A 26,393-nucleotide genomic window follows, 5' to 3' on the forward strand; every position below is an offset into this window, starting at 1 on the left:
TTCCAGAATTCCTGTAGTAACCTATATAGTTGGAAAAATCAACAGGCCCTTACAAATGGCATTGAAGCCTACCTTTGTCTGTGATCTTCCCAAATGATGTTAGACCGCGATAGGGCTCTCAAAACACAAATATCATAAGAAGAAACTATAGCCACCATCTGCTCAATTAATCATCCTCATCCACTTGCCCAGCTGGGTTTTTTGCCCAGTATAGAAAGCATGGTAGCAACATACTAACTCTGAGACTGATGGAGCTATTTAATTCAATCTGTGATAAGCCCCCTATGATACAACATCTTCTACTGCAAAAATATCATCATTTGTAAGAAACCTAAATCATGTGGCAGTCTCTGACAATCTCCCTATTGATGCTGACCTCAAAATTTGATTTATCCCGAACAAGTGGGGTTTAAGTCAGAATGGCAAGCCTTAGCTAACACTAGGAAGGCTATTGATGTTGTTTACTAGATTAATAGGTCCAAAACTCCCTCCTTTCCTTTGGACCTTGATGCAGAGAAGGCATTTGATCGCATTGCCGGTTTATGATGCGAACAATAGTGGCATATGGACTAGAAAGAATGTTTTTGACAGGGTTTACTGCCTTCTATCACAAACCCTCTGCCTCTGTCCTTGTGAGTGGGTTCCGCTCCCATTGCCAGTTCAAATACAAATTACCAAGTTTGTCCTCTCTTACCCCTTATTTTTTGCCTTGTTAGTGGCACAGCTGGCCATTAGGATTTGGCAAAACTTTGACATTGCAGGTATACAAGTGGGATCCTGGGAACATATAACTGCCCTCTGTGCCAATGATATTACTCTTTCATTTCTAGGGTGTTAATGAAATTTATCAATTCAGCCTTCTCCCCAATTTCAAAATCAATGCAGATTAGACATGAAATTCTAGATTTATTTCTACCAACTAATGCGAAAAAGATTCTTGAACTTAGCTTCAAATGGCAGACAAATTAAAATACTTTGTAATTTATATAGCTAGAATTTTAAAATCAATTTTTAGTGTTAATTATACCCTTCTTTTAGCTTCTATTAAATTGGATACTGAATGAGTTACTGCTTTTACTGAACTGCAGCTTACATAATGGGCTGGTCACTGTGCATGCTCTTAAAACAGTTTTAAGTAAAAGATAAGCCCAATATTGCTACATGGGCTGAAATCTGAATCACTAATTGCGTCAGAAAGACTATAATCGCTGGTCACTCCCTGTGAACATTGTTACTTTACCAGGTTTTAGCAGTATCAAGATCTATGCAGGACTGCTAAGAGTCATGTATGTGCCAGCTACTACAACTACTATTAAATACTGGAGATATTGTTTGAGTTCCGATTATTTCACTAGAACTTGATATATACAATTGCCACTTCCAATACAGCCATTTTTACATTTTACATTTTTACATTTAACTATCACTTTCAAATCAACCATAGTGTCAGAACGAATCCAGCTGTTATATATGTTTTTAAATGAATAATTGTGGGTTTGAATATCAAATTAAATCAAACTTTTGTGCGCTTTATATGTATATACTGTATATTATATTGTGAAATTGCTACTTTTAGACATCTGGGATATCTATATTAATTTCTCTATAACGTTTTGATTGCTTTATATTTTTATATATGAGAGAAAGCTAATGACCAGTGCGCTTAGAAATTCTGCAATCTTTTTTTGTAAGACAAGGATGGTTTTTATAACCTACCTCTTTCTAGTCTATAATATCCCCTTTTATGACAATAAAAGGAATCAACTTATTCATAGTCAGAACTCTGTTAGGACTTGAACAACGGATGTAATCAGTATCACTCATACTATATGAATGATGCAGAGCCGTCTTAACACTGCATGCTGGGCAGTTGCTTGGGAGCCCCAGGAGCATAGGGGCTCCATAGGCTTGCTAACTTTTCATAACATTTCTTGGGATTTATTCAGAACCTTGAAACCCAACTGTGCAGGAGAACATTCATTTTGAAGACTGAAACCGTTAAAAAAAATCAGCTTTGCAGGACAATGAGGCAGCAGCATCTGAACTAGCATTCACTCAAGTTTATGGAAAATTACATCCTGAAGACCATTGACTGCAAGACAATTATAAAGCAATTTTCTGCAAATGTCTGTGTTGAACATTTGATTAATAATAAATTATTCATAGTAATTTCGTACTGTGCAGGTTTTTTAATGTTTAAACACTGATTTTGTTGGAGGTAGCAATAAATATAAGCTTTATTTTATCGATAATTTACATTTTTATTCCTGTGAGTGGTTGTGTAGGTAGGGCCCCAGTGTACTGCTTTGCCCAGGGGCCTATAATGCTGTTAAGACAGCCCTGGATGGATGTGTACTATAACTGCCTTCACATTTTGAAACATTGTAAACTGTTTATTTACCTTCATGCCTTAAATAAATAGTTTTAAATATAAATAAATGTAATTTAGGGAGAGATTTGTTAATGTGGTTTTAAAATTTGAATTGCTGACAAAAAGAAAGGAATGTGCCCTTACCGTTTGTAGACTTTTCATTCCAGACACATCAATGAATGAGACTGCTCCAAAATCAAGAATTAAAGTGTGAATATCCACTTTTGGCACATCAATATTATTTGGAAGTTCTGAGTTCCAGTCTATTGTAAATGGCAGGTCATCTGTGTTAATTGGGCTGTTCAATTCTTCCACTCTACTATTGTCCAGTTCATCATCAGAATCCACATAGTCATATGAAGTGCATAAAAGACCCTTCTGAAACACGCAAAATGTACAATTCACATTATATTATTTTAACTATAAGGACAGTTATGTCATATACAAATACATGATAACCAAGTTCCTCCAAGAGTCACTCGTTAATCTAAGGAGCACTGCTAAACAATTTAAGAGGTAATGCTAGGATGTGTGTTGATAAATACAGAGATACATATATTAGAGATAATTTATTTGTTCGTGTTTACTTAATTCGTTTGTCAGAGTCTTATTTGTGTGGGGTTTGTATGTGCTCCGCTTTCTTCCGATACTATAAAGAAATACTAGTAGGTTTTGTCTTCTGACTAAATTAACTCTAGTGTGTCTGATTGTGTGTGTTGGTTATGCAGTAGCACCACCCCATTGGTTAGGCATCACCCCATGCTATATTTTGAAATGCTGTGCAAGTGCAATTCATTTTAATTAATTTAAGTTTCACTAAAAAATAAGTCAATTATAAAATCTCACACTAACAAATATCTCATCAAAATTGTAATGGTAGGCTAAATGTACTGAGAATAAGAAATTGTAACGAAAGTTTGTATGTTTTTTAAATCTGAATTATATAAAATTCAAACATTCAGACATTATGCCGTGGCTCCATTTCTTGTTTACCTCTAATGTATGGACAGACTCCTCCCCCATCCCTGGTGGAGCGGTGGGTCCTTGCGGTATTGTGGGCTTCTTTCCCTGCTCCCAAGTGATGGAAGCAAAAGAAGGCTTTGCTGAGAGCTCCACAGTAGCTCTAGGTAGGGTTCACTTGAAGAAAAGGGGACTGATGGTATTTGGTGCCACCGCAACCCAGTTCCCCACCAGAGAGCACCACTTTCCAATAGAGCAAGCAGAATTCTAATGTATCTTCCTGGTATGCTCTCCCTTGGAGGGCATAGCAAATCTCAACAGACAAGCTCTGAGACTGCTTCCCCAGGGTCTGGCTGCCATCACATTGGAGACTATATTAGCTTGGAGGGGATACTAGACCCCAGAGCTGGTCTACTGGAAGATACTTGGGCAGAAGTTTTTAGGATAAATCAACCAGTCCGGAGTGGTGCCACCATCCCCTAACCCATTGGCACTGCATGGTCCAAGGGGGAGGATGGGGAGGCTGCGTAATGTTAAAAGTGTTTACGCATGGTAGTGCACAGTCAACACTTACAGTCGATGAGTGCCTGGTGCCCAAGCAGAAACTATAGGAGTGGTCTGTAATGGCAGATTACTGACAGTAAGAGCTACCACAAGATAAATCTGTAAAAACCCCTCTCCCCAGACAGGGTGGTAGAGTAAGCCCATTCATTCATGAGAAACATTAGTCACACTTACTGGTGAAACATGTAGGACGCCTTTATTCAGTAACTTTCTAATTTTTCGCAAACCCTTATTCCTTTTACGCAAAACCCTCAGTGGATTAAATCCAACCTGGAAAAATAAAACAATATTATGCAACACAGTATTATATACTTGTACTGTATATTATCCCATAGTTCACCATATGCTTTGCGACTGTGCCATACTTACAGCAGATATGAGCTTATCTTTAAAGAAAGCGGAATTAGCAAAAAAAAGCGGAGATGGACATCTAAATATTTTCACTCCCTCTGGCTCAAATACCTATAAAAAATATATATATATATATGTAATGTGTATATATGTGTGTGTAAAAAAATAAATAAAAAAAATTAATATATATATATATATATATATATATATATTTAAGTAAATGCATGATGTGCATGTGTGAACTTTTGGAATTAATACTCACATTTAAGTAGTCCTTTCTGTTTCTGTAAATGTTGCTTTCTCCGACACTGGCTATGAGTGTGCATTTAGGGCTTAAAAAAATAGAATGAACAAATGAAAGTGTTTTCTAGGTAACATAAAATGTTTATATATGTTAAAGCTACATGAGGATATTCCAATACATACACTGTCATAACAATAAAACCACTGAAAAGTGAAGTGAATAACATTGATTATCTTGTTACAATTGCACCTGTAGAGGGGTGGGATATATTAGGCAGCGAGTGAACGGTCAGTTTTTGGAGTTGATGTGTTGGAAGAAGGGAAAATAGGCAAGTGTAAGGCTCTGAGCAAATTTGAGGGTCAAATTGTGATGGCTAGATGACTGGGTCAGAGCATCTGCAAAATGGCAGATATTGTGGGGTGTTCCCAGTAGGCAGTGGTTAGTACCTACCAAAAGTGGTCCAAGGAAGGACAACAAGTGAACCGGTGACAGGATCATAGACGCCCAAGGCTCATTGATGTGAGTAGGCAGCAAAGAGCTACTGTAGCACAAAGTGCCTAAAAAGTTAATGCTAGCTATGTTAGAAAGGTGTCAGAACACACAGTGCATTGCAGCTTGCTGTGTATGGGGCTGTGTAGTTGCAAACTCATCAAAGTGCCTGTGTTAACCCCTGTACACCACCGAAAGTGCCTACAATGGGCATGTGAGTGCCAGAACTGGACCATGAAGCTATAGAAGAAGGTGGTCTTGACATCATTTGGATGGCTGGGTGCATGTGCCTCATTTACCTGACACCAGGATGCACTATGGGAAGAAGACAAGGCAGCAGAGGCATTGTAATGATCTGGGCAATGTTCTGCTTATAAACCTTTGGTCCTGACATTCATGTGGATGTCACTTTGACACGTACCTCCTACCTAAACATTTTTGCAGCCTTCATGACAACGGTAATCCCTGATCACATTGTATTACTGGCAGAACACATTACATTACATTCCCAAAAACATGAACTGAACGTATGAACTATTGAGTCCAGGTAGTGCGCTGCAATTGTACTTAATTTGGGAAAGATTTTTTTCAAACTCATTTGGTTAGCTAAATAATTCATTTATCGACCTTTGTCAGTGGGTCCCTGAACCTAACAGCGACTCTGAAACTTAAGTTTAGTTAACAAGCTTAGGGTACAGTGGTTGGTTCATATGCCAATGTTAATATTGATGAGATTATTTCTGAGGGTGGCTAAATAAAACATTCAGGGGCAAGTAACACTGTAACCAACATTGCTACTGTGTAAAGTAGATGTCGATAGTAAAAACAGAAGGCGTGCATGGTTTCTGCCCAACCCAACAAGATCCTCTAGCCCTTTACCCTGCAGAAGGAGCAAGGCACATAATTGTAATGGCTACTGGACTGTTTTGGAAATAAATGCTGCTATAACTTTGTACTATTCTTAAGTGGACTTTCATATCCTTAGCAGTGCCCCCTGCACTTCACTGTGCCAATGCTATACTATTTCTGATATCCACTCTATTTAGAGTGGGAACTCAGAACAAGGGCGGTTTCAGCCACAGATATCAAGGAGGACACCACCCATGGGCGGGTGGGCACCCCGGTAATTGTAGTGCCCTCCTGCTGCTATTACCAGGCTTACCATGCACTGCCAGCCTTGGGTATAATCCTGTAAGAGGTTCATATGACCAATGTGGCCCAATTTCTATATTTTAGAAACCTGGCTACACTGTGATACTGCTGTGATTGACACTCAAGTTGTGTTCCATTAAATTTGCTCTTAAGACATATATTTCTAGGTCATCATTTTGTTCCTGAATTCATTTTCTTTTGTCTTAACATCATATTTTCAGCTTAACAGATGAAATGGAAGTACACAAGCTAACACAGTTCTTATAAAAGGACTGTGAGACAGCACACTAAAGGGGGGATTCAAAGCGGCCGCGATCAATGCGGCGTTAATTATATTACTGCTAATACGGTAATTTTAACCCTGATTTCTGCTTGCGGCTCCCTGAGCTGCGAGCTAAAACCAGCGTTATAGATAACCATATTAACATCAGTACGGCACACTATTACCATAATGTAGGTAATAGTGCACAGGCCGCAATACTTTCGGCAGTGACGCAGTCAATTGAATTCCCCCCTAAGAATGAGTCCTATGAATAAAACGCTAAAGACGCACCCGTGATTCTAAGACGCATCCCGGTTTTAGAGATGTTTATATGGGGAAAAAGGTGCGCCTTGGAATCAAAGCAATATGGTATATATGTTTTAAAATGCTTTTTAATGGTAAAAATGCCCATGTGCACATACCATAAGTGGCATCATCTTAATATAACATACCATACAATCTTTGTAAAAAATTTATTTGAAAAAGGGGTACTCGTAATAACAGCACATTTATGCATCATAACTACTTAAACATGCGTATTTATTTTACTTCTACTTCCTTAAACAAGAAAACCCAACATCATTTGGTGTTGTATAACAGCATTCGATAAAGGTTTTATGAGTATTGTATCCAAATTTTTTAATTAAAATTTGCGATGTTAGTATTGTGATATTCCTATGGTCAATTTTGCTCTCAAATACGAGCTTTGCATAATTTTTTTACTGTATCTGTATGAGGAAAGTGCAAATAAAGTCTTTCAAATACTTACAACTGTGTTCTAAAAACCACAGTCAGCAGTTCAAATCCTACTCCTGCGGCCAGTCCAAGATCAAGCCCAAGAATCACTGCAGCTATGAAGGTCACCACCCATACTAACTGTGAGACATAGAACAAGTTTAGGTCACTGAATTTTTGGACACCTTCAAATCACACTGTAAACATATGTTAATGCAATAGCATACTGTAAATATTTTCTTAAGAGAAAATCTGGCTCACAGATAAATGTGCCTCATCTTAAAATTATTTAGGAATATACACTTGTAATAACATGTTTTAAATGAGCAATTATGCATTGTAACCTACAGCACCCAATCAAATATAAGCTATTTTAACCACAATATAAAATAAACCCATATGGATGAACTTACAAAATGTATAATGTCCACAGTAATGCATAATTCTTACCTTACTTATGAGTAATATAACATTTTAGAAGATACTCAACATGATTACATGCTGAATCAACTATACCATTATGTTACTTGATAGTTTAGGTTAGTGTATCCTAAATTATTATGATAATTTAGGTTACACTTTGGTTCCATAAATACGCACAAAGATATATGAATGTAATCACAGCAAGTGCTGTCATTCCTTATATATACTATAGAACACCAGAAGAATAATGTTACTGTATTATTGCTTTATTTTAGAATAAGTGTATTTCTATGAATTCTGTGGACAGAACCCAGTTAGGGCCTCTTGCAATTCTTTAACCTTGAAGGCTGTTTAATTTGGAATGCGGTGATAAAAAGGCAAGATATACTGTAGCTGTTATGAAAAGTTGATGAGGGAACTACGTAATAATGTCACTTACACAATCAAATGTATCTTTCCTCCACAGTATGGGTATTTCCTTAAACTGCATCAACATTCCCTTCAAATTAATGAGACATATCGCTCCAAGTACGGACTAAAATGGGAAATAAAAAAGATACTATAATGCAATATGCTTACATTACATACCATTACACAAATGCTCTCAAAGTAGAGTTCAACGTATAGGCTGTTCGCCAAACCAGTTGCCCAGAATGGTAACTGATTTCTCAGGCAAATCAGACTGCAAATCAGTCAGCAATAGGTGGCGCCTCATTCAAGGCTGGTTACCATGTAATGGTAATTAGCGGCTCTTATCTTTGCACTTGCTGCATCTGTCCAGTTTCTAAGCAGCAGAAGCTGCCTAACTAATCTTGCTCAATTTGAGCCTGCTACACTTGTGCAGCTAATTAGGCTGGACTCCTCTCAATTGACTTTCTTTGTATTTAAACCACTTCCTCTATATAACATGTGCAGGTGATAGTTTCTGCTAGAGTTTCTATGCTATTTCAATTCCGACCTGATTTGACTTCTTGTTGTAACCCGGACTGTACCTTGGATTTCTCTGTTTACTCCTGGCCCTGACCACTGTCTGTTTCTGGAACTGCTAATAATCTCTTCCTGGCCTGGACTTGGCCTATTAACCGTATTTTGAACTGGATTCTGTCAGCCCTGACAACAGCCTGTGCTACCGATTTATTATATTGTACTTTTCTGACCTTTGGCCAGTATTTTGGACTTATCCTGCTACTCTTGGTTGTTTGTTACCTCCTTCCATGTTCGATCCATCCACTGGCATTATTGTGCTTTATAAACTGCTACTAACAACGAGTTAAGACCTTTGAGCAACCAGGGGCGGATTGGCCATATACTTTACATGGACATCTCCCAATAGGCCGGTACCCTAATGAGGCTGCTCCGCCATCTGATGCGGTTTTAATTATAGCATTACCTTATAATTTTTGTGTTCTTTTCAGCGTTTTTTGGGGGGTTTGTCTTTAATTCATCTGGTGGGAGGGGGGAGGGATAGGGGGGGGTGACTCTCATCTTAGCTGGCCCTGTCAGTGATCTAATTGAAGCAGGCAGCTAGGTATCAATTCAGACTGCTGCCAACTTTTAGTTAATCAATGGAGGTCAATGTGTTTTTTTAATTTTAAAAAAGCAAACAAACAAAAAAACCTGCCAATGCGTCATTCTGAGATCCTTGTTGAAAGTCAGAGACTTTCTTTAAAAAAAGCAATACGGTGACTAAACACCTGCAACATGTCAAATTATTTTTTATAAGTGGTCTCATGATCTGTTGCCACAATTTTATCTAGATCTTGTTTTAAGTACTTGAGCTTGTACTTGAAAACATTGCCCTATGTCTTGTGTGGCAGTCACAAGGTTGCCCTCTTTATTGTGTAGCGGTCTCATTGCTGCCCTCTGAATTGTGTTTATGCTTGTATTACCGGAAATTATGATAGTGAAAACTTTGCTCGTTTTTGCTCTATGAAGTGAAGATTGTTGCAAAAGTATCACGTGGAGAAACACAGCGTGATGCTACTGCGGCACCTTGATGATAATTGAATTGGCCCTTTCCTGTATTAAAAAGTTCCATTCAAAATAAAAACATCCCCCCACATTCCTCTTTTACCTTTTTATTCCTTTGTTCTTGAAATAATCTATTGGGGAACGCTTTTAAAAAACATAACAGAGGAGCACAGCTTACTCCTAGAAGAGCCTTGAAGAGAATTAATGAATGAGTGGTTAGTACACACTCAACCAATCAGAGCGATTAGTGCATAAGAAAAGCTGAGAGCGTATTGACCCCTACTGGTCAATACAGTTAATTCATTCTTGTTGTGACTTCGCTAGGAAAAAGTTGTGTCCATCCGTTATGGTGGTTTTTTTTAATTTCCCTATGGACTACATCAGAACTGAAGATAATAGCTTCCTTTAGCACTTTGGCATGCTGATGCTAGGACTTGCAGTTTCACAATACATGCAGTATATTTTTTACTTAGAACGATTACCTGGCACCCAGTGTGCACCAGGGGTGCCAGGAAGAGTCCCAATACTATTCAGCAAGGTACTGGTTGGCCCTAGGGGAAGAATTGCTCTTTTTTCCAATTCCTCTGGGGACTTTAGCACTAAGCAATTTTTATATATTTGTTTGTCTATTTATCTTAACACTACAACCATCAATCACTAACATATTGATGATGACGACTGCTGTGTTTTTACTCCAGCCGCATCTATACGCCAGATTTTAACCTGCACACATCTTAAGAAATGTACCATTTCACACATATTTTTGCATGTATATTTGAGTTGCATTTTTCTGTGAAATTCTATATTTTAGGTCTAATATGTATTGCTCTGTATTTGTATGTGATAGATGCCAGGTACCTTAGGTAATGTCTCTAGGAGGAATCCAATGGCCAAAGTGACTATCATAACAATCAATGCTGACAGCACACCAGCGATCTGCAATAATAAAATCAATAAATTGTATTTTAGGCACACACACACATCTTATTATTATTCATTATACAGAGATATGCATGAACATTCATAGATGTACCAAATATGTTTGAAAAGTCAGGCAACCTGTTACATAATATTCTGCTGCAAGCAGACTTTATTTTATTGTTTTACTACACATGGGCAGTTCACTTGTACACCCCCCGTGTACATATAGTGCACACACTGTTCGCACTGCTGTGCCTTCTTCTGTCCCCCTCACTTATTAAACACTGATACTTCACAACCTTGCACAGACATTTGCACAAGTATGCCTGCAAAGTTATGTAATATGACTGTCTGTACATTTGGAATAATTTGTCTGTGATTTTGAGGTAAGGAAATCAGAAATAAAAAGGGACACAAAGACTAATGCAATATAGCAGGAGAGGAATTATGATTGTACTATAAAAAATAATAGTACCTGAGATTTCCCTCCAGTGCTTTCCTGAACAGCTGATCTTGACAGAGCTGTACTAACAGCAAACCCTCTGAAACAGCCACAAAATATGTTCCCTAATCCAAATGCCACTAACTCCTGTAAGGGGAGAATATAGAAAATTGCTATTTCTAACATCATTTGAAAATGAAAGAATACATTAAACATGTGGAATATTATAGCATTGTATTATATTATAAAAGTGTAATTGTTAAGTTATAAATAAATTCAATTGTTTGACATTTTCTGACTGGATTGCACAATGTAAGGTGGTGTATATAATCTGGTTTTGTCCCCAATCTCTCCTTTTCTGGAAATTCATTTGTAAAGTCAGTGGTAATCTATACAAACTAGGGATTAGCGAATGGGATGTCTTTACTTATCTGGAAAAAAGTTTTTGGAGAGGGTCAGCAAGATAATCAAAAGTTTATTTTTGTGTTGAACCCATGGTTGTCTAGACAAAATCTTGACTGATGTGTCAGGTTGGAGAATTTGGGGGCAGTAATTTATGGGAAATCAAGCTTAAAATATATTTTTGTTGGTGGAAGATTCCTGCTTGGTGATGGTTTTGTTACAAGGCAGTAGGAGCCATTTTCTACTTAGCATATTTGAAATGTTTTCTAATTCAGCTGAAGTCCACAAAGTCTATTTAGCTGATCATCGTGGACACATTTTACACTACCTCAGAGGTGCTGGTATTCAGAACTCAGTCATTACTTTATATGGAATGCCTGTCCCTGCATTTAGTCACAGTTTATAGAGGGAGAATATTAATACATACACATAAACCTATGTAAAGACAACCAAAAAGTAGACTTGTGACTCCTGATATAAAAGCAGACCAAATGCCCCCAGCTCTCATGTGTTTTTAAGACAAAAATGAGGTGTTTTGGAGAGGGGGGGTCGGTCAAATTGATTAACAAGAGTCTCAAAATGTAGGTAGTAAATAATAGATTGACAAGTAGATTGATAGAGTACGTTGATGTCAAGTCTTTTCTTTTTCATTTACTTTTCTGTTTTACACCAAACAGTGGCACTATGTCAAATATGTCAGCCCAGATGAACATGAAATGATGGATCAAGAGCATTTTCAATTATATGTGCAATTGAACAAAAAAGTCCCCGTCCCCCCTCCCTAAAGCTATAATAAGAAAATAGAGAGAAATTTTACCTGGTTTCCATTTATGGGATAATCATGTTTGATTGAATAAACTTTAGCAACAGAAAATCCAACAGCAAATGCAACAATTGCAATGGCAAATGCATCAGCTACACAGTCTTGGAAAACTGACACATTTGGCGTTATTGGCGCTTGATACCTGTACATTAAAATGCAATAATATATATATTTTATACATATAATATACCATGCAAACATGTTTTTAGGTGTTTTGTTCTTCTTGTTATAGTATGGTCATTACTTTCTTTAGAATTCCTAATTCCAAAGATTCATCTGTACTGGTTCTACTGTATATATTGGGTTTTGAGGTCGAACAGGGAAGAACTTAATTATTGTTTACATAGGAAAGATAATATATATTATTCAACTCATTATATTTATATTTATATGTGCATGTATAAATAACTAAAAGAGATGCTGCCAAGAGAAATGAGCAATCAAAATGACTGTTTGCTGAAATATTCTTACATATTAAATATTCAAGGTAAAATATTTAATATGCACATTATGAGCCTGATTCATTGAGGCATGCAAAGCAAATGTGAATTGCTTCTTTTTAAACGCACGTAAATTGGGCATACATTCATTGGTATTCAACAAGGAGCGGATCTGAAGATACGCCTGTTGTTGAATACGCTCAGTGTATTGTCTGTTAGGTGCGCTCTGCTCTAACAGACAATACGCTGCAGGGAAGTCCAAAACATATGTAGAAAATAAAATCCCCCAAAAAAGCACAGCAAAAAAATAAAATAATGTCACCTGTTAATAATATAGGGCCTGATTGAGTAAGGAAAGTACTCATTTATTTTTTACTTAAGTTTCCTCCTGGACGAAACCATGTTGTAGTGCATATTAGTTTATTATTTTGCACAAATGGAAAATACTGGCTGTTTATTCATGTAGCACACAAATACTTGATAGCTTATTTGTATGCTGAAATTTAAATTTGATCTAGGACATGCCCTACCCCAACTATAAATCTGCCATTACATTTTAAATTTACCTCCCACTCCAATGCAAAATGGTTTTGCCTTACTTACTTTTTCTTAACTTTTTTTAATGAATCAGGCCCATAGTCATTAATGACACAACAATAAAAGTTTTTTTCCACCCCCCAATAATATACATTTATTAGGATGCTATTAATGTCTACTGTACATTAAATGCATTTCTACAGTTGCTACTGATTGCAAATACATGTTCTAGCATATGTGACCGTCATCACTAGTAATCAGCACTTACATCCGGCCTGTATCTAGTGTGTGCGATCAAGCTTGGCTCGCCCTTACTGTACATTGAATGCATACGTCCAGTCCCCTCCCTATACTACCCAGAAAATTGTAGGCTGTAGTAAGGGTCCTTTGAACTCAAAGATGAATTAAATGTTGCTGTATTCACTGGTGTATGGTTCAATTCAGGGCATGTGCAGAATGATTTTACGCAAAATACGGCACTTATCGGCATTTACATTCCTTAATGAATCAGGTGACTTTCTGTGATACTTCTAGGGGCATTCTTGTCTTCTTATCTGATATATTAAATTAATTCCAAGCATAATTTTCTTTTGGGTTTTACACACTGTCAAATATAGGCTAATACACTTATAAATAAATAAGATAGAAAAACAGAAAATATTGGTTTAATATTTACCCTCTTTCTAGTACTCCAATTATCTCTACATTAAATTTCTTATTGAAATTAAATCCATATGATACTCCAGTTGCTATAATTGTCTGCAAAATAAAAAGAGTGTGTTACATGACAATTTTTCTATAATCTGAATTAATTAAATTACAGTGAATTTAAAACACACAGAACAGTGTTTAGGACAAGGTTATCCCACTGGTGGTGATGTAGCTCAGTATGCCCCAAATCAAAGACTTTTATTTATTTGTACTAGTGCATTAATAGAAACCTGAACATAAGGTAAATCCTACTGGTAGACAGAAAAAAATGTTCCTTAAAAATCATACTGCCATTGTTTTTATCCCTTACAGCAATATGACATTTACTTTCGAAATATTTCAAATTCAAATTTTTAAACTTTATATATCAGATAATATATTCACTAATGTATATTATAAGGATATTAGAAGTTCGCAAGGATTTTTTTGCTTTTATTCAGATTATGGAATCTGGAATATGCAACTTCAAATCTCCATAATAATTTACTTGGGGTCATTATTTTTATAATACACTAGTTTGAAATGATGACATCAAAACTCACCTTTTTATAGATATTATTTACAAGATGTTATACGTATAGTACCTACTTTGTGTATTATGTTAAGGTTGCATCCACCCATGGGTGCTTAAGGAACTAAGTTCATCACTTTATAGACTGCTATATATGAAATCCTTCATAGTTGGGTTAGTGCCACAAGATTTGTGGAAAGCAAATGTAGTTCCACTATTTAAAAATGGAACCAGGAAATTATAGATCTGTGAGTCTTACTTCTATAGTGGGAAAATTATTTTAAGGGATTCTGAGGGCTGTGATTCTGAAATATATTGTAGAAAATTATTTGATAACACAGTGAAAGCATACTTTCATGAATAATGATCTTGCCCAATAAATATGATTTGTGTTTGTTTTTTTTAATAAATGTTCTATTGAGTGTTCTTTATGAGTGAATCTTCAATCATAAATAAAAAGATGCTGGTACAAGAAGAAGTAGTAATAACATTATATAAATATGATTTGTCTTTATGAGGAAGTAAGTTTCAAACTAGATCTTGGTAATGAAATTGATGTGATATATTTGGATTTTCTAAAAAGTGTTCTGCACGATTCCACATAATAATTTGGTACATATGATAAGAATACTAGGTCTAGGAAGAAATATGGTGTATGGAAAGTGTTTGATGGCTAGAAGACAAATGGAGGTAAGAAATATAATATATTCACAGTATTGGACCCAGTCATTTTTTATATTTTTATTAATTACATTGTTGCCTAAAATGTAGGTTGTCCTTATTTGCTGATGTTAATAACTTGTTATTAACACAGAGCAGAATAGTAACTTGCTAAAAAATTATTTAGAAAACATGGTAGCACGGTGGTGAAGTGGTTAGCACTTCTGCCTCACAGTGCTGGGGTCATGAGTTCAATTCCCGACCATTGCTTTATCTGTGTGGAGTTTGTATGTTCTCCCCATGTTTGCGTGGGTTTCCTCCGGGTGCTCCGGTTTCCTCCCACACTCCAAAAACATACTAGTAGGTTAATTGGCTGCTATCAAAATTGACCCTAGTGTCTCTCTCTCTCTGTCTGTCTGTGTGTGTGTTAGGGAATTTAGACTGTAAGCTGCAATGGGGCAGGTACTGATGTGAATGAGTTCTCTGTACAGCGCTGCGGAATCAGTGGCACTATATAAATAAATGGTGATGTGATGATGATGATGGTAAACTGGACCATGACATGGCTGGTGAAACGTAATGCAGATAAATGTAGGGTTATGCCTCTAGGCTGTCGTAATAGCTATATTACTTTCACATTAAATGTAATTGAGGAGAATAGAAAACTACTTGAGAATACTAATTGGCAAAAGTTGAGTAGCGGCAAACAGTGCCAGACATTAGCTGCAATTTGAATACAATCCTGAGATGTATAAAAATTTAATTTGGACATAAAACTTGAGGGGATACAGAGACAGACAACATCAATAAAGGGAATGGAATAGTTAAATTATAGAGGTGTTAGCAAAGCTAGATTTAGTTAGCTGCCTTAGAGAGGACCTATTTAATTAGCTTAAAAAATTTAGAGGCCAATACAAAGATTTGTCTATTGAATGTTTTGTGCTATGTTACATATACAGAGGAGAAGGGGTCATCGGTTATGATTGGAAGAAAAACAGTTTCAACAACAGAATGCTAAGTGGTTATTCGTTGTGGGGATGGGGGGTGCCTTACGACACAAGGAGGTGATGAAAAATAGTACCTATAACTGTAATAATAGTGGACATTATGGGGGGTATTCAATTGTTAGCGTTAACGCTAACAATTGAGCGCTCAAAAAATCTTACCGTTAATACAGTAATTACTCGCGGAATTTCAGCTCGCAGCTCCCTGAGCAGCGAGCTGAAATTCAGCCCGCTGGCAGCGAGTAAGTACCGTATTAACTGTTTACGCGCGCAAAATTACTGTATAATATGAAGTTTTTTTCGAGCACTCGTTTTTTTGTGTTTTAGCGCGTTAAAACTAACAATTGAATACCCCCCTATGGGTGTGATGAATCCAGGGACAAATTAATAAAAAAGGATTGCTACTTTAATAGTAAGGAAATAATGTTTCATCCCCTGTGTGGTAAAATGAGCAACTGTCACATTGGGGGTTTTGACTTCCTATGTATCAACACAATTAGAGTTTATAAAGGGATGGATTCAATGGATCTGTGCCTTTTTTCAGTGTTGCTATTTATTTCTAATGCACATAAATAAAAATAAATATAAATATTTCAATATGCCACTATAAGAAAGGTAATAAATATATAAAACATTCCTGGCCAATTTTGGGATTTAATGGATACAGTAACAATATAATATAATAATTAGACAATAATAAGGGTAATGTTTGCTACTGGACTTACCATTATGAGTTCAATTGGGATGGGTACAGGTATTTTTGCCCTATATCGATCATTCACTTCTTTGACAATAAAAACCACAGCCATTATGACTATTGATGTAACAAGATCAGCTATATTTGTGCCAGTTATCTTTTGAAATATATCTTTTAGTGTCTGCAAAACAAAATAACATAAATATATAATGTACAGTCCTCTAATTAGGTTATATATTAAGGCCCTTTCAGTACAATGAAACAGGTGGAAACTCACTTTTGAGTACTGGGACAAGTTTTCTTTCTGCCCCCACCACTCTAATTACCACCAGCCAAGATGTTTTGGTGCATGCACATAAAGCAAATTCTTGTAAGAGGAACTGGGTCTCCTCAAAGTATCAAAAATTATATGGTTATTAAAGAAAACCCAACTTCACAGGGGCAGGCTTAATATATATATAGCTTAGTCTGAATATCTGATTTTACTGCACACAGTGACTGCATTGTGTATTGCATGTTATATAAAGAAAATTAATGTCACACAATATGAGGTTTCCTATACTTGTGATACATATTTGAACAATAGTACAGACATGTGATCTCTTATCCGGAAACCTGTTAATCCACAATAAATAATTGCTACAATAATGTTATACACACCGACATGATCACTGGGTTTCTTTATATAATCACTGTGAGGAGCACTGCTAAACAATTTAATTAAAAAAGAAATGCCAGAGACAGTGAGAAAATATCAGTAGCCATTATTATGTAATTTAGCTACGGTTATTCAAAGTACTGAAAACAACTTTATTCATTAAATCTTAAAGATAGGTACACACTACAGTTTTTTCACCCGATTATCGTGCCAATCACACGATAAACGACTGTTAAATCCAATATTGCTTTAGTGTGTACGCTCTCACGATCATGTTTTATCGTGCCAAAGCACATCGCATAATTTCGTATGATTTTATAACCAGACTAAAATTCTCTGTAAACGATGGAACGACAACAGGCAATCTCTGAAGTGTGTACACACTTATGACTAGCAGAATAGTCAGATCTCTATAGAGTTTACAGAGTCACGATCTTTCAGCAGATGGTTATGACAGATGAAGTGCACAGATCTGAAGGTAAGTCGTGTAAGTGTGTACGGCATGCTGATCAGGACTTTAGGTCATTGGTAAAATCGTTAAAGATATCGCATCAGGAGAAATTTTCCATAGTGCCGCTGCGGCTTCCAAATTGTGCAGGTAGAGAATAAAAAACAAAACCCGGGACCCAGTATCCTCCCTCCTCGCTTCTCACATTCAGTGACAAGCGGCAGGAGAGAGGAGGTAGCTGGGTCCTGGGTGCCACAGGATTGGTAAGGGATTTTTTTTTTTCCTCTTCCTGGCCCCCAGGATGCAGAGGGGGCAGAGTGAGAGGAGGATGCAGAGGGGGCGGAGTCAGAGGAGGATGCAGAGGGGGCAGAGTGAGAGGAGGATGCAGAGAGGGCAGAGTAATAGGAGGATGCAGAGGGGGCAGAGGGAGAGGATGCAGGGGCACAGAGTGTGTGGATGCAAGGGCACAGAGTGTGTGGATGAAGGGGGCACAGTGTGTGGATTAAGGGGGCACAGTGTGTGGATGAAGGATCACAGTGTGATTACCTAAGTTACATTTCATTTTGTATACAGATGAATCACGCTTGAACTATAAAACATTTAAAAAATAAAGAGATTTAATATATAAACGTACTTACGTAAAAGAGTGCCAGAGGTCCACTAAAGTTTGATACCTTAAGTCCAAGAATGAACTTTAGTTGGGACACGAATACTTGTACAGCTGCCGCAGTAGTAAAGCCACTTATCAGGGGATCTGAGAGGTAGATTACTATGAACCCAACCTGCATCAATCCAAATGCCAACTGCAAGAAAACGTTGCATTATATATATAATGCGTAAATATAGTTAAGAACAAAATAAAAAAGCATGAAAAGGGTGAGAGTTTATCAATAGAATATTTTCTCCATTTAGTATATAGACTTCATGTAATAAATGTGAGAAGTCTACTCACAGTGACCCCATTTTATGGAATGCAATTAAACAAGTTGGATGTATGAACTTTGCTTCATATCATAGACACTACAATCTCACTTCTCTTGGCTGTTGTAATGTTTAGATGCAAGGGTTGGCTAAATGTTGGCCTAGCTTCTACCACTACTCTCTGCTGCTATTAAACATAATGTACTTTAGGTGTATTTTGCTTTCAATGACAGTTATACATTTCATCATGGAATAGTTTCACAATAAGTCATTCTAAAATGAGAGGGTTGGGTGTATCTTTCACATATACATACATTTTAAAGCTTCATGGAATACAATGTAAAATATTTGCATAGTTATTTAATGGTGAAAACTGCCTTTCTCCCATGTTAGCTATTCAACAGATTGCAGTGCAGAGATAAACTCTTGACAATCCATTTTGTTGTTGATTGGTAATCATCTAATCAATAAGTGAGTGTTAAAAACTGCTAGTGAATATGGTTGATGTGACCTTTTTTATGGGGATTTGGAGAAGTCAATTTAATATGTTAAAAACAATGGAACTATTGCGCTGTTTGAATGAACTGGCCAGGTGACTATGTGGGATCTATGTCAGAGATGCTCCATTTACTTAAAATATTTTACTGCCAAGATGACATTAAAATGCTTGTTTAGAAAATATTTCCCTATTGCCACAATAAAAAGTGGACTAAACAGATAAAATACTAACCTGGATACCATCAACTATTTTAGGCCAATTTTGCCCAATTGCTGTCTCAGTTTAAATCTGATCTTGAGGACTGGAGCCATCACTATATCTCCTGGATAGGCTGTGTTGATAATATCAAGAGGAATGTCCAGCCCACATTTTTATACCTATTTCAAGTCACTGAAACAGTGATTTTGTACGTATAATCCACACAATTACTCTGTGCTTGCCCAGAACCACACAATATACCACAGAACACAGCCACATTCCATTCATCTTGGAGCACAAAAGACACTTGCTACAGTCTACAATTTCAGGGAACAGGGCGGGGAAGGAGCGAAAGCCCATAGTCAATGTACAGTAAGGGTGTGCCAAACTCAACGCACACAGCAGCATGCAATTCAAGCTCTGGTCATCTCTCAGGTACTCAGAAAGGAGACCTGGGAGAGACCATGGATAATGAGGACTGGGAGGAAATAAAAGAAAACACAGCCTCTGCTGCTTGATGTCCCGATGACCACAAGACAACAGAACAAACTATTCCAGAATATTGACTGGGTGGCTACATGCCAAATTGCGGCACACTGGAAACAATCCTCTGCACCATCCACCGGTTCTCAACAGAATATTGTACACCTATAACATGGGATTCATAACCATGCCCCTACCCTTTTTCCATTTTGATTCCATTCGTCTCTTGTTTGTCTTTTGCTATACATCAAAAATTGATCAGAAACTACCGTCATCTTTTTTAGGTGGTGCTATTTTATGGTTTTGTAACGTGTATAAATCTGAGATTTACTCTCCTATTTGTACGCAAGCTGACATGCTACAGTTTGTAAAATGATGCCTCATTTTGTATTATGGTGATCTTCAACTAAATAAAGTCTTTAAAAAACAAACAACTAACCTGGAAGATCCCTGCGAGGACGGTTACAGATGCAGCTACCATGACTCTTTGTTCAGCAATTGACAAGTCCTCTGTGCCATCTGTAGTGTTGTTCTCCATGCCATCAATAGCCATTGTAACATTATTACTATTAACAGGATCTGGAACTAACCTCATCACAGCTGAACCAATCATCAAGCTCAACACAGGGAAGGGGCCTGCAAATTATTACATAGAAAGATAAGTTATAAACAAGTTACATACAATTTTACTGTGTCCATAGGTTTATGTTGTAAATTAAAGTGTACTCGTTAGTCACATACAGTGGGGGCAGCCATTTTATTGGCTCAACCAATATTCAGGCTACTACGGCCTATGTCACTAGTTCTTAGTGAATCCTAGTAAAGGCTGCATTGTCATGAATATTGGTTTAACCAACAACAGAATGAATGCATCCACTATAAGTAGGTGACACACAGTACATGTGTAGAGTGATGTTTGTTACTTGGTAATAGTATCTTGCCTTAGTTGCTGAATACTCCCTAGCAAATAAATGATTCTAGTATTAAAACGATGTACAAACATTGCAAAATATTGTGGATATGCTGCATTTTCCTATGGATACCCATTAATTAACTTACCAACTGAAATATGTTTGGATGTTCCGAAAAAAAAATAAAGAATGACTGGGTAAAAAGCAGAGTATAATCCATAAGCTGGAGAAACATTCACCAGAAGAGCAAATGCCAGGCCTAGAAAACAAGGATGTTATTGTTAGTTCATAATAATGTGTAATAACACTAATGAATATATTGCAATCACACCACTTAGAATGCTCCATTTCTAATAGAAAAATTGTACCTGCATACACAAAAGGATAAAACATGACATAATATTGAAAGAAATTTAAACCTGATTTTTAAGGCTGTCATTCTTGACGTTCAGTGGTGTATAATTACATGTCAGAGGCAAAGTGAGGTCTCACACAGCATGGTGTACCATAGTGGTCATGGTAAACTGAGATACCTAATTTGTCCCTCCCCGACATGCAATGTCAGGGAGTTGATTGCCAACATCGTATTTCAGTGCAGAACAAATTTACCACGTTCCCCAATACCACATGTTTACCAAAATGTTTTAAGCTGTGGTGACTGTGGTGAGCAAGGGAGGGTTGGCAAATTTTAGCCCGGGGGACAAGCCTCGAGTCAGCAGCCTATTAGGAACATTTTAAAGGACAAAAAATGCAGGTGGCCCAGTGACCTAGCCCAAGGTAGCCAACTATGGGACCAACCCGGGGGGGCATATGCCCCCCCTGCCGCCCAGCGCAGCCTGCTCCTGGCGGTGAGTGTGTTGCTGTCAGACGCCGTCTCCGTGCTATGTCTGCCGCACAGAGACGGACGTCTGCTTCTGTGACAGAGCGCTCGGTTGCCAGGCAACCGGGCGTACTTCTGGGTCAGCGGTCGCGCGTTCCGTTGCTAGGCAACGGAACGCTTCCCAGTAACTCCGGCGGTGGTGTTTAGCGTCACCACCGCCAATGATTGGACTACAGCTGTATAAAAGCCTCACTCTGGCACATGGAGAGTGCCAGAGTATTAGGTCTCATCCTAGCTCAAGCGTTCCTGTGTACCGTTTCCAGCGCTTCCTGTGTATTACCTGGCTTGTTACTTACTACTCCTGTTCTGTGCTCCTTGTGAACTTGACTTCGGCTTGATATTTGATTCTTACTCCTGTGCTTCTGTCCTCGACCCGGCTACCCTGACTATGGCTTTGAACTTTCCCTTGGACATCTCCTGAATTCACGGTTTGGACCTGGCCTGTACGACACCGCTTTCATCTACTGCTTCACTGATTACTCCCTCGGAGGACCGCGACCTGCGTGTTCCCGCAGCTAAGACCACACTTCCTTGCGGGGGTCCCTGGTGAAGACCAGGAACACGTTAGACTCCGCGCCTCTTTGGTGAGTAGTGCAAAAACCAGTAAGCAAATACCCTAATCTGTGACAGTATACTCTGGCCATGACGTCAGATGGAAAAGGTGACCTACAACTCGGGATCTCATTATCCACCTGGGTCGCCGAGTGGAACAGCAGGAGGCAGACCAGGCTCGTTTACTCCAGTGTGTGCAGGGAATTCTATCTCGCCTGGACTCTCTACGGGCGGAACAAACTCCTCCTACGGAACCATCTGCGGCTCCTTCTCGCTCTGCGGTGGCTCCCGTAGCTCCTGCTGCCCCTCCAGCCGCCACTACTGGACTGAGAATACCTTCTCCAGATAAGTTTGACGGAGATCCAAAAAGATGTAGAGGGTTCCTTAACCAGTGTGCCATTCACTTTCAGTGTAACTCTTCAGCATTCTCCTCGGAACGTACCAAGGTAGCCTTCATAATTTCGCTACTTAGTGGGCAAGCCCTGGCCTGGGCCTCCCCGTTATGGGAGCACAATGACCCTTTGCTGGAGGACTCCGCGGCTTTTATTGACATGTTCCAGAAGGTTTTCGACGAACCGGGCCGAGTCTCATCTGCTGCATCTATCCTCTTAACCCTGCGACAAGGTTCTATGTCTGTCGGGCAGTATGCCGTACAATTTCGGACCCTCTTTTCTGAGCTTCGATGGAACAATGAAGCCCTCATTGCTTCCTTCTGGCAGGGTCTTACCGACCGAATCAAGGACGAACTGGCTACCAGAGAACTCCCCTCGGAGTTGGACTCCCTCATTTCATTATGTATCAGGATCGATCTTCGTTTCAGAGAGAGAATTTCAGAAAGATCCTCTACAAGACGGACTCTCCGTTTGGCTCCCCAATTTCAAAATCCCATATCTTCCACAGAAGAACCTATGCAGCTTGGCCGCTCTAGGCTAACGTCTGAAGAATGCGAGAGACGGTTCAAGCAGAGATTATGTCTATATTGTGGGGAGTCTGGTCATGTTCTAAGTCTCTGTCCCAAAAGACCGGGAAACGCCTCCTCCTAGACGGTAAGAGGGAGGCCGCCTTAGGAATTACCGTTTCCACTCCCTACTCCACCTCCAATCTCGAGTTTCTCATGCCTGTCCAGCTTTTGACCACTAAAGGACCTCAACGAACCTCTGCCTTCGTGGACTCCGGTGCCGCAGGAAATTTTATCTCGGCCTCTCTTGCTTCACACCTCCAATTGACCATCCAAGATCTGCCCCAACCGCTTACCCTCACTGCCGTGGATGGTAACCGTGTCAGCAACGGTGTCATCTCCAGCATCACGAGTGCGGTTTAATTGTTGGTAGGAGCCAAACATCAAGAGTGGATCCAATTTCTAGTGTTACCACAGTCAATTAACCCACTGATACTGGGTCTTCCTTGGCTCCGGAACCATTCTCCTCAATTTGACTGGGTTCGTGCGGAGGTTATTTCCTGGGGCCCGCAGTGTCATAAGCAATGTATCTCCTCACCACGCTTTTAAGTCTGTCATACTCAGACGAATTCTAAAACCTGTACATTACCTTCGGTCTATCTAGCCTTTAAGAACGTCTTCTCCAAGCAAAGATCAGAGATTCTTCCACCCCATCGCCCGTGGGACTGTCCGATTGAATTAATTCCGGGAAAACAGATTCCTCGTGGTAGGACTTATCTCCTGTCCTTACCAGAGACCCAAGCTATGTCACAATATATATCTGAGAACCTAGCCCGAGGATTCATTAGAAAATCATCTTCTCCAGCCGGAGCAGGATTCTTCTTTGTCAAAAAAAAAGACGGATCCTTACGCCCTTGTATTGATTATCGGCAACTAAATAAAATTACTATTAAGAACCGTTATCCATTACCCCTTATTATGGACCTTTTCGACAAGATTAGTGGAGCCCGCATCTTTACCAAATTAGATCTCAGAGGGGCATATAATTTAGTACGGATCCGTCAAGGAGACGAGTGGAAGACAGCGTTTAACACGCGGGACGGACATTTCGAATATCTAGTTATGCCGTTCGGGCTTAGTAACGCCCCCGCAGTATTCCAATCCTTCATTAATGAGATCTTCCAAGACTGTTTAAATCACTTCGTCGTTGTCTATTTGGACGACATCCTAATCTTTTCCCAAGACATTGCCTCCCATCGACACCACGTTAAGGAAGTCTTACTCCGATTACGAGCTAACCAACTCTTCTGCAAATTAGAGAAGTGTATCTTTAAAGTGGAACAAATCTCTTTCCTTGGGTACATTGTTTCCGGAGCAGGATTAAGCATGGACCCACAAAAGGTGTATGCCATTACCAACTGGCCTCTTCCCCAAGGCACCAAGGCCATCCAAAGGTTTATTGGATTCGCCAATTATTACAGACAATTTGTTAAAGGGTTCTCTTCTATTATTGCACCAATAACTGCACTGACACGAAAATCAGCCAACCCCAGGAATTGGTCTTCGGACGCCCTAAAAGCATTTAATCTCCTGAAACAGGCCTTTTCATCCGCTCCAGCCCTTTCTCAACCGGATCAATCTGAACCCTTTTTTCTAGAAGTTGACGCCTCTGCTATAGGTGTTGGGGCAGTACTCTTCCAAAAATCCAAAAACGGTTCTCATCTACCTTGCGGGTTCTTTTCTAAAAAATGTTTATCTCACGAGAAGAATTATGGAATTGGTGACAAAGAGTTACTAGCAATCAAGGCTGCCCTAGAGGAGTGGCGACACTTACTTGAAGGTTCACGTCATCCAGTAACAGTTCTTACCGATCATAAGAACCTACTTTATATCAGCGAGGCTCGATGCCTCAATCCACGCCAAGCTCGATGGGCATCGTTCTTCGCACGCTTTAACATCATCCTGACCTACCACCCAGGATCCAAGAACATCCGAGCTGATGCTCTATCTCGATCTTTTGACAACACGGATCTCTGTACTCCCCTGGAACCCCTACCCATTCTAAATCCGACCAGGGTTATCGCCCTTACCAAAACCACGGCCAAGACACCCCCGAGGGGCTGTTCCTTTTTGGAGCCTAAATTACAAATCAAAGCTCTCCGGTGGGCACATTCCTCCAAATTGGCAGGACACGCCGGTGTTAAGCAAACTTATGAATTCCTTCGTCGGAGATATTGGTGGCCGACACTACATTCAGATATACGAAGTTTTGTGGCTTCTTGTGATACATGTGCCCGTTGTAAGAACCCCAGAATGGCCCCTTCTGGGCTCCTTCAACCACTTCCCATTCCAGATTTTCCTTGGCAAAGCATATCCATGGATTTCATCACGGATCTTTCCCCCAGCAATGAATGCACCACTATTTGGGTTGTTGTGGACAGATTTTCTAAAATGGCCCACTTTGTACCTTTGTCCGCTCTACCATCTGCTTCTCAGTTAGCTTCTATCTTCATTAAAGAAATATTTAGACTTCATGGATGTCCTCGTGAGATCATCTCTGACCGTGGAGTGCAATTCGTTTCCAAATTCTGGAGGGCCTTTTGTAAAATACTTGGGTCTGACCTCAAGTTCTCATCAGGTTATCATCCGCAAACCAATGGTCAAACGGAGCGGGTTAACCAAGATCTCGAAGTCTTCTTACGATGTTTTTCTTCAGATAACCAAGCAGAATGGGCTAATCTCTTACCTTGGGCGGAGTTTTCTCACAATATTCATCATCACGAGTCTACTGGTGCCTCTCCATTTTTTATTGTTTATGGTTCCCAACCCACCCTCCCAGATTTTTCCAGCCAAGGTTCCTCGTCAGTTCCCGCAGTGGAGGATGTCATGCGGAACCTTTTTCAGATTTGGTCTAATACGAAAACTAGACTCCAAGAGACTTCCCAACGCTATAAGCAAGCAGCAGACCGCCATCAGAGACTGGTCCCTCTTTTACAGGTTCACGACAAAATATGGTTATCCACACGTAACCTTAAATTAAGAGTACCTTCTCAAAAATTGGCTCCCCGTTATATTGGGCCCTTTTCCATAACACATGTGATCAATGCAGTAACCTACAGACTCCGGTTACCTCCTTCCCTGAAGATCCACAATGTCTTTCATGTCTTTCTTCTCAAACCACTTGTACTCAATAAATTTCATCAGTCGCCTCATCGTCCAGCTCCTGTACGTACTACGGAAGGTGAAGAATTTGAAGTAAGTCGCATCCTGGATTC

General features: G+C 39.0%; 1 protein-coding gene and 1 long non-coding RNA gene across 3 annotated transcripts in view; one reads left to right on the forward strand and one right to left on the reverse strand.

The window, feature by feature from the left end:
• Positions 1 to 26,393, forward strand: part of LOC142152313 (uncharacterized) — a 136,546-nt gene that overhangs the window by 74,083 nt on the left and 36,070 nt on the right. The gene's annotated exons all lie outside the window — the stretch shown is intronic.
• Positions 1 to 26,393, reverse strand: part of LOC142152307 (chloride anion exchanger-like) — a 38,818-nt gene that overhangs the window by 7,114 nt on the left and 5,311 nt on the right. Inside the window, exons 4-17 of the mRNA XM_075208819.1 lie at positions 20,937 to 21,047; positions 20,317 to 20,513; positions 18,415 to 18,579; positions 16,699 to 16,851; positions 13,764 to 13,846; positions 12,105 to 12,252; positions 10,919 to 11,032; positions 10,381 to 10,458; positions 7,991 to 8,086; positions 7,163 to 7,269; positions 4,509 to 4,578; positions 4,265 to 4,357; positions 4,070 to 4,165; positions 2,516 to 2,749 (exon numbers count right to left, since the gene is read on the reverse strand). Coding sequence (XP_075064920.1) covers positions 2,516 to 2,749; positions 4,070 to 4,165; positions 4,265 to 4,357; positions 4,509 to 4,578; positions 7,163 to 7,269; positions 7,991 to 8,086; positions 10,381 to 10,458; positions 10,919 to 11,032; positions 12,105 to 12,252; positions 13,764 to 13,846; positions 16,699 to 16,851; positions 18,415 to 18,579; positions 20,317 to 20,513; positions 20,937 to 21,047 — 1,745 coding nt within the window. The remainder of the gene's footprint in view (positions 1 to 2,515; positions 2,750 to 4,069; positions 4,166 to 4,264; positions 4,358 to 4,508; positions 4,579 to 7,162; positions 7,270 to 7,990; positions 8,087 to 10,380; positions 10,459 to 10,918; positions 11,033 to 12,104; positions 12,253 to 13,763; positions 13,847 to 16,698; positions 16,852 to 18,414; positions 18,580 to 20,316; positions 20,514 to 20,936; positions 21,048 to 26,393) is intronic.

This window comes from Mixophyes fleayi, chromosome 4 (assembly GCF_038048845.1).
Source record: "Mixophyes fleayi isolate aMixFle1 chromosome 4, aMixFle1.hap1, whole genome shotgun sequence".
Taxonomy (NCBI): domain Eukaryota; kingdom Metazoa; phylum Chordata; class Amphibia; order Anura; family Limnodynastidae; genus Mixophyes; species Mixophyes fleayi.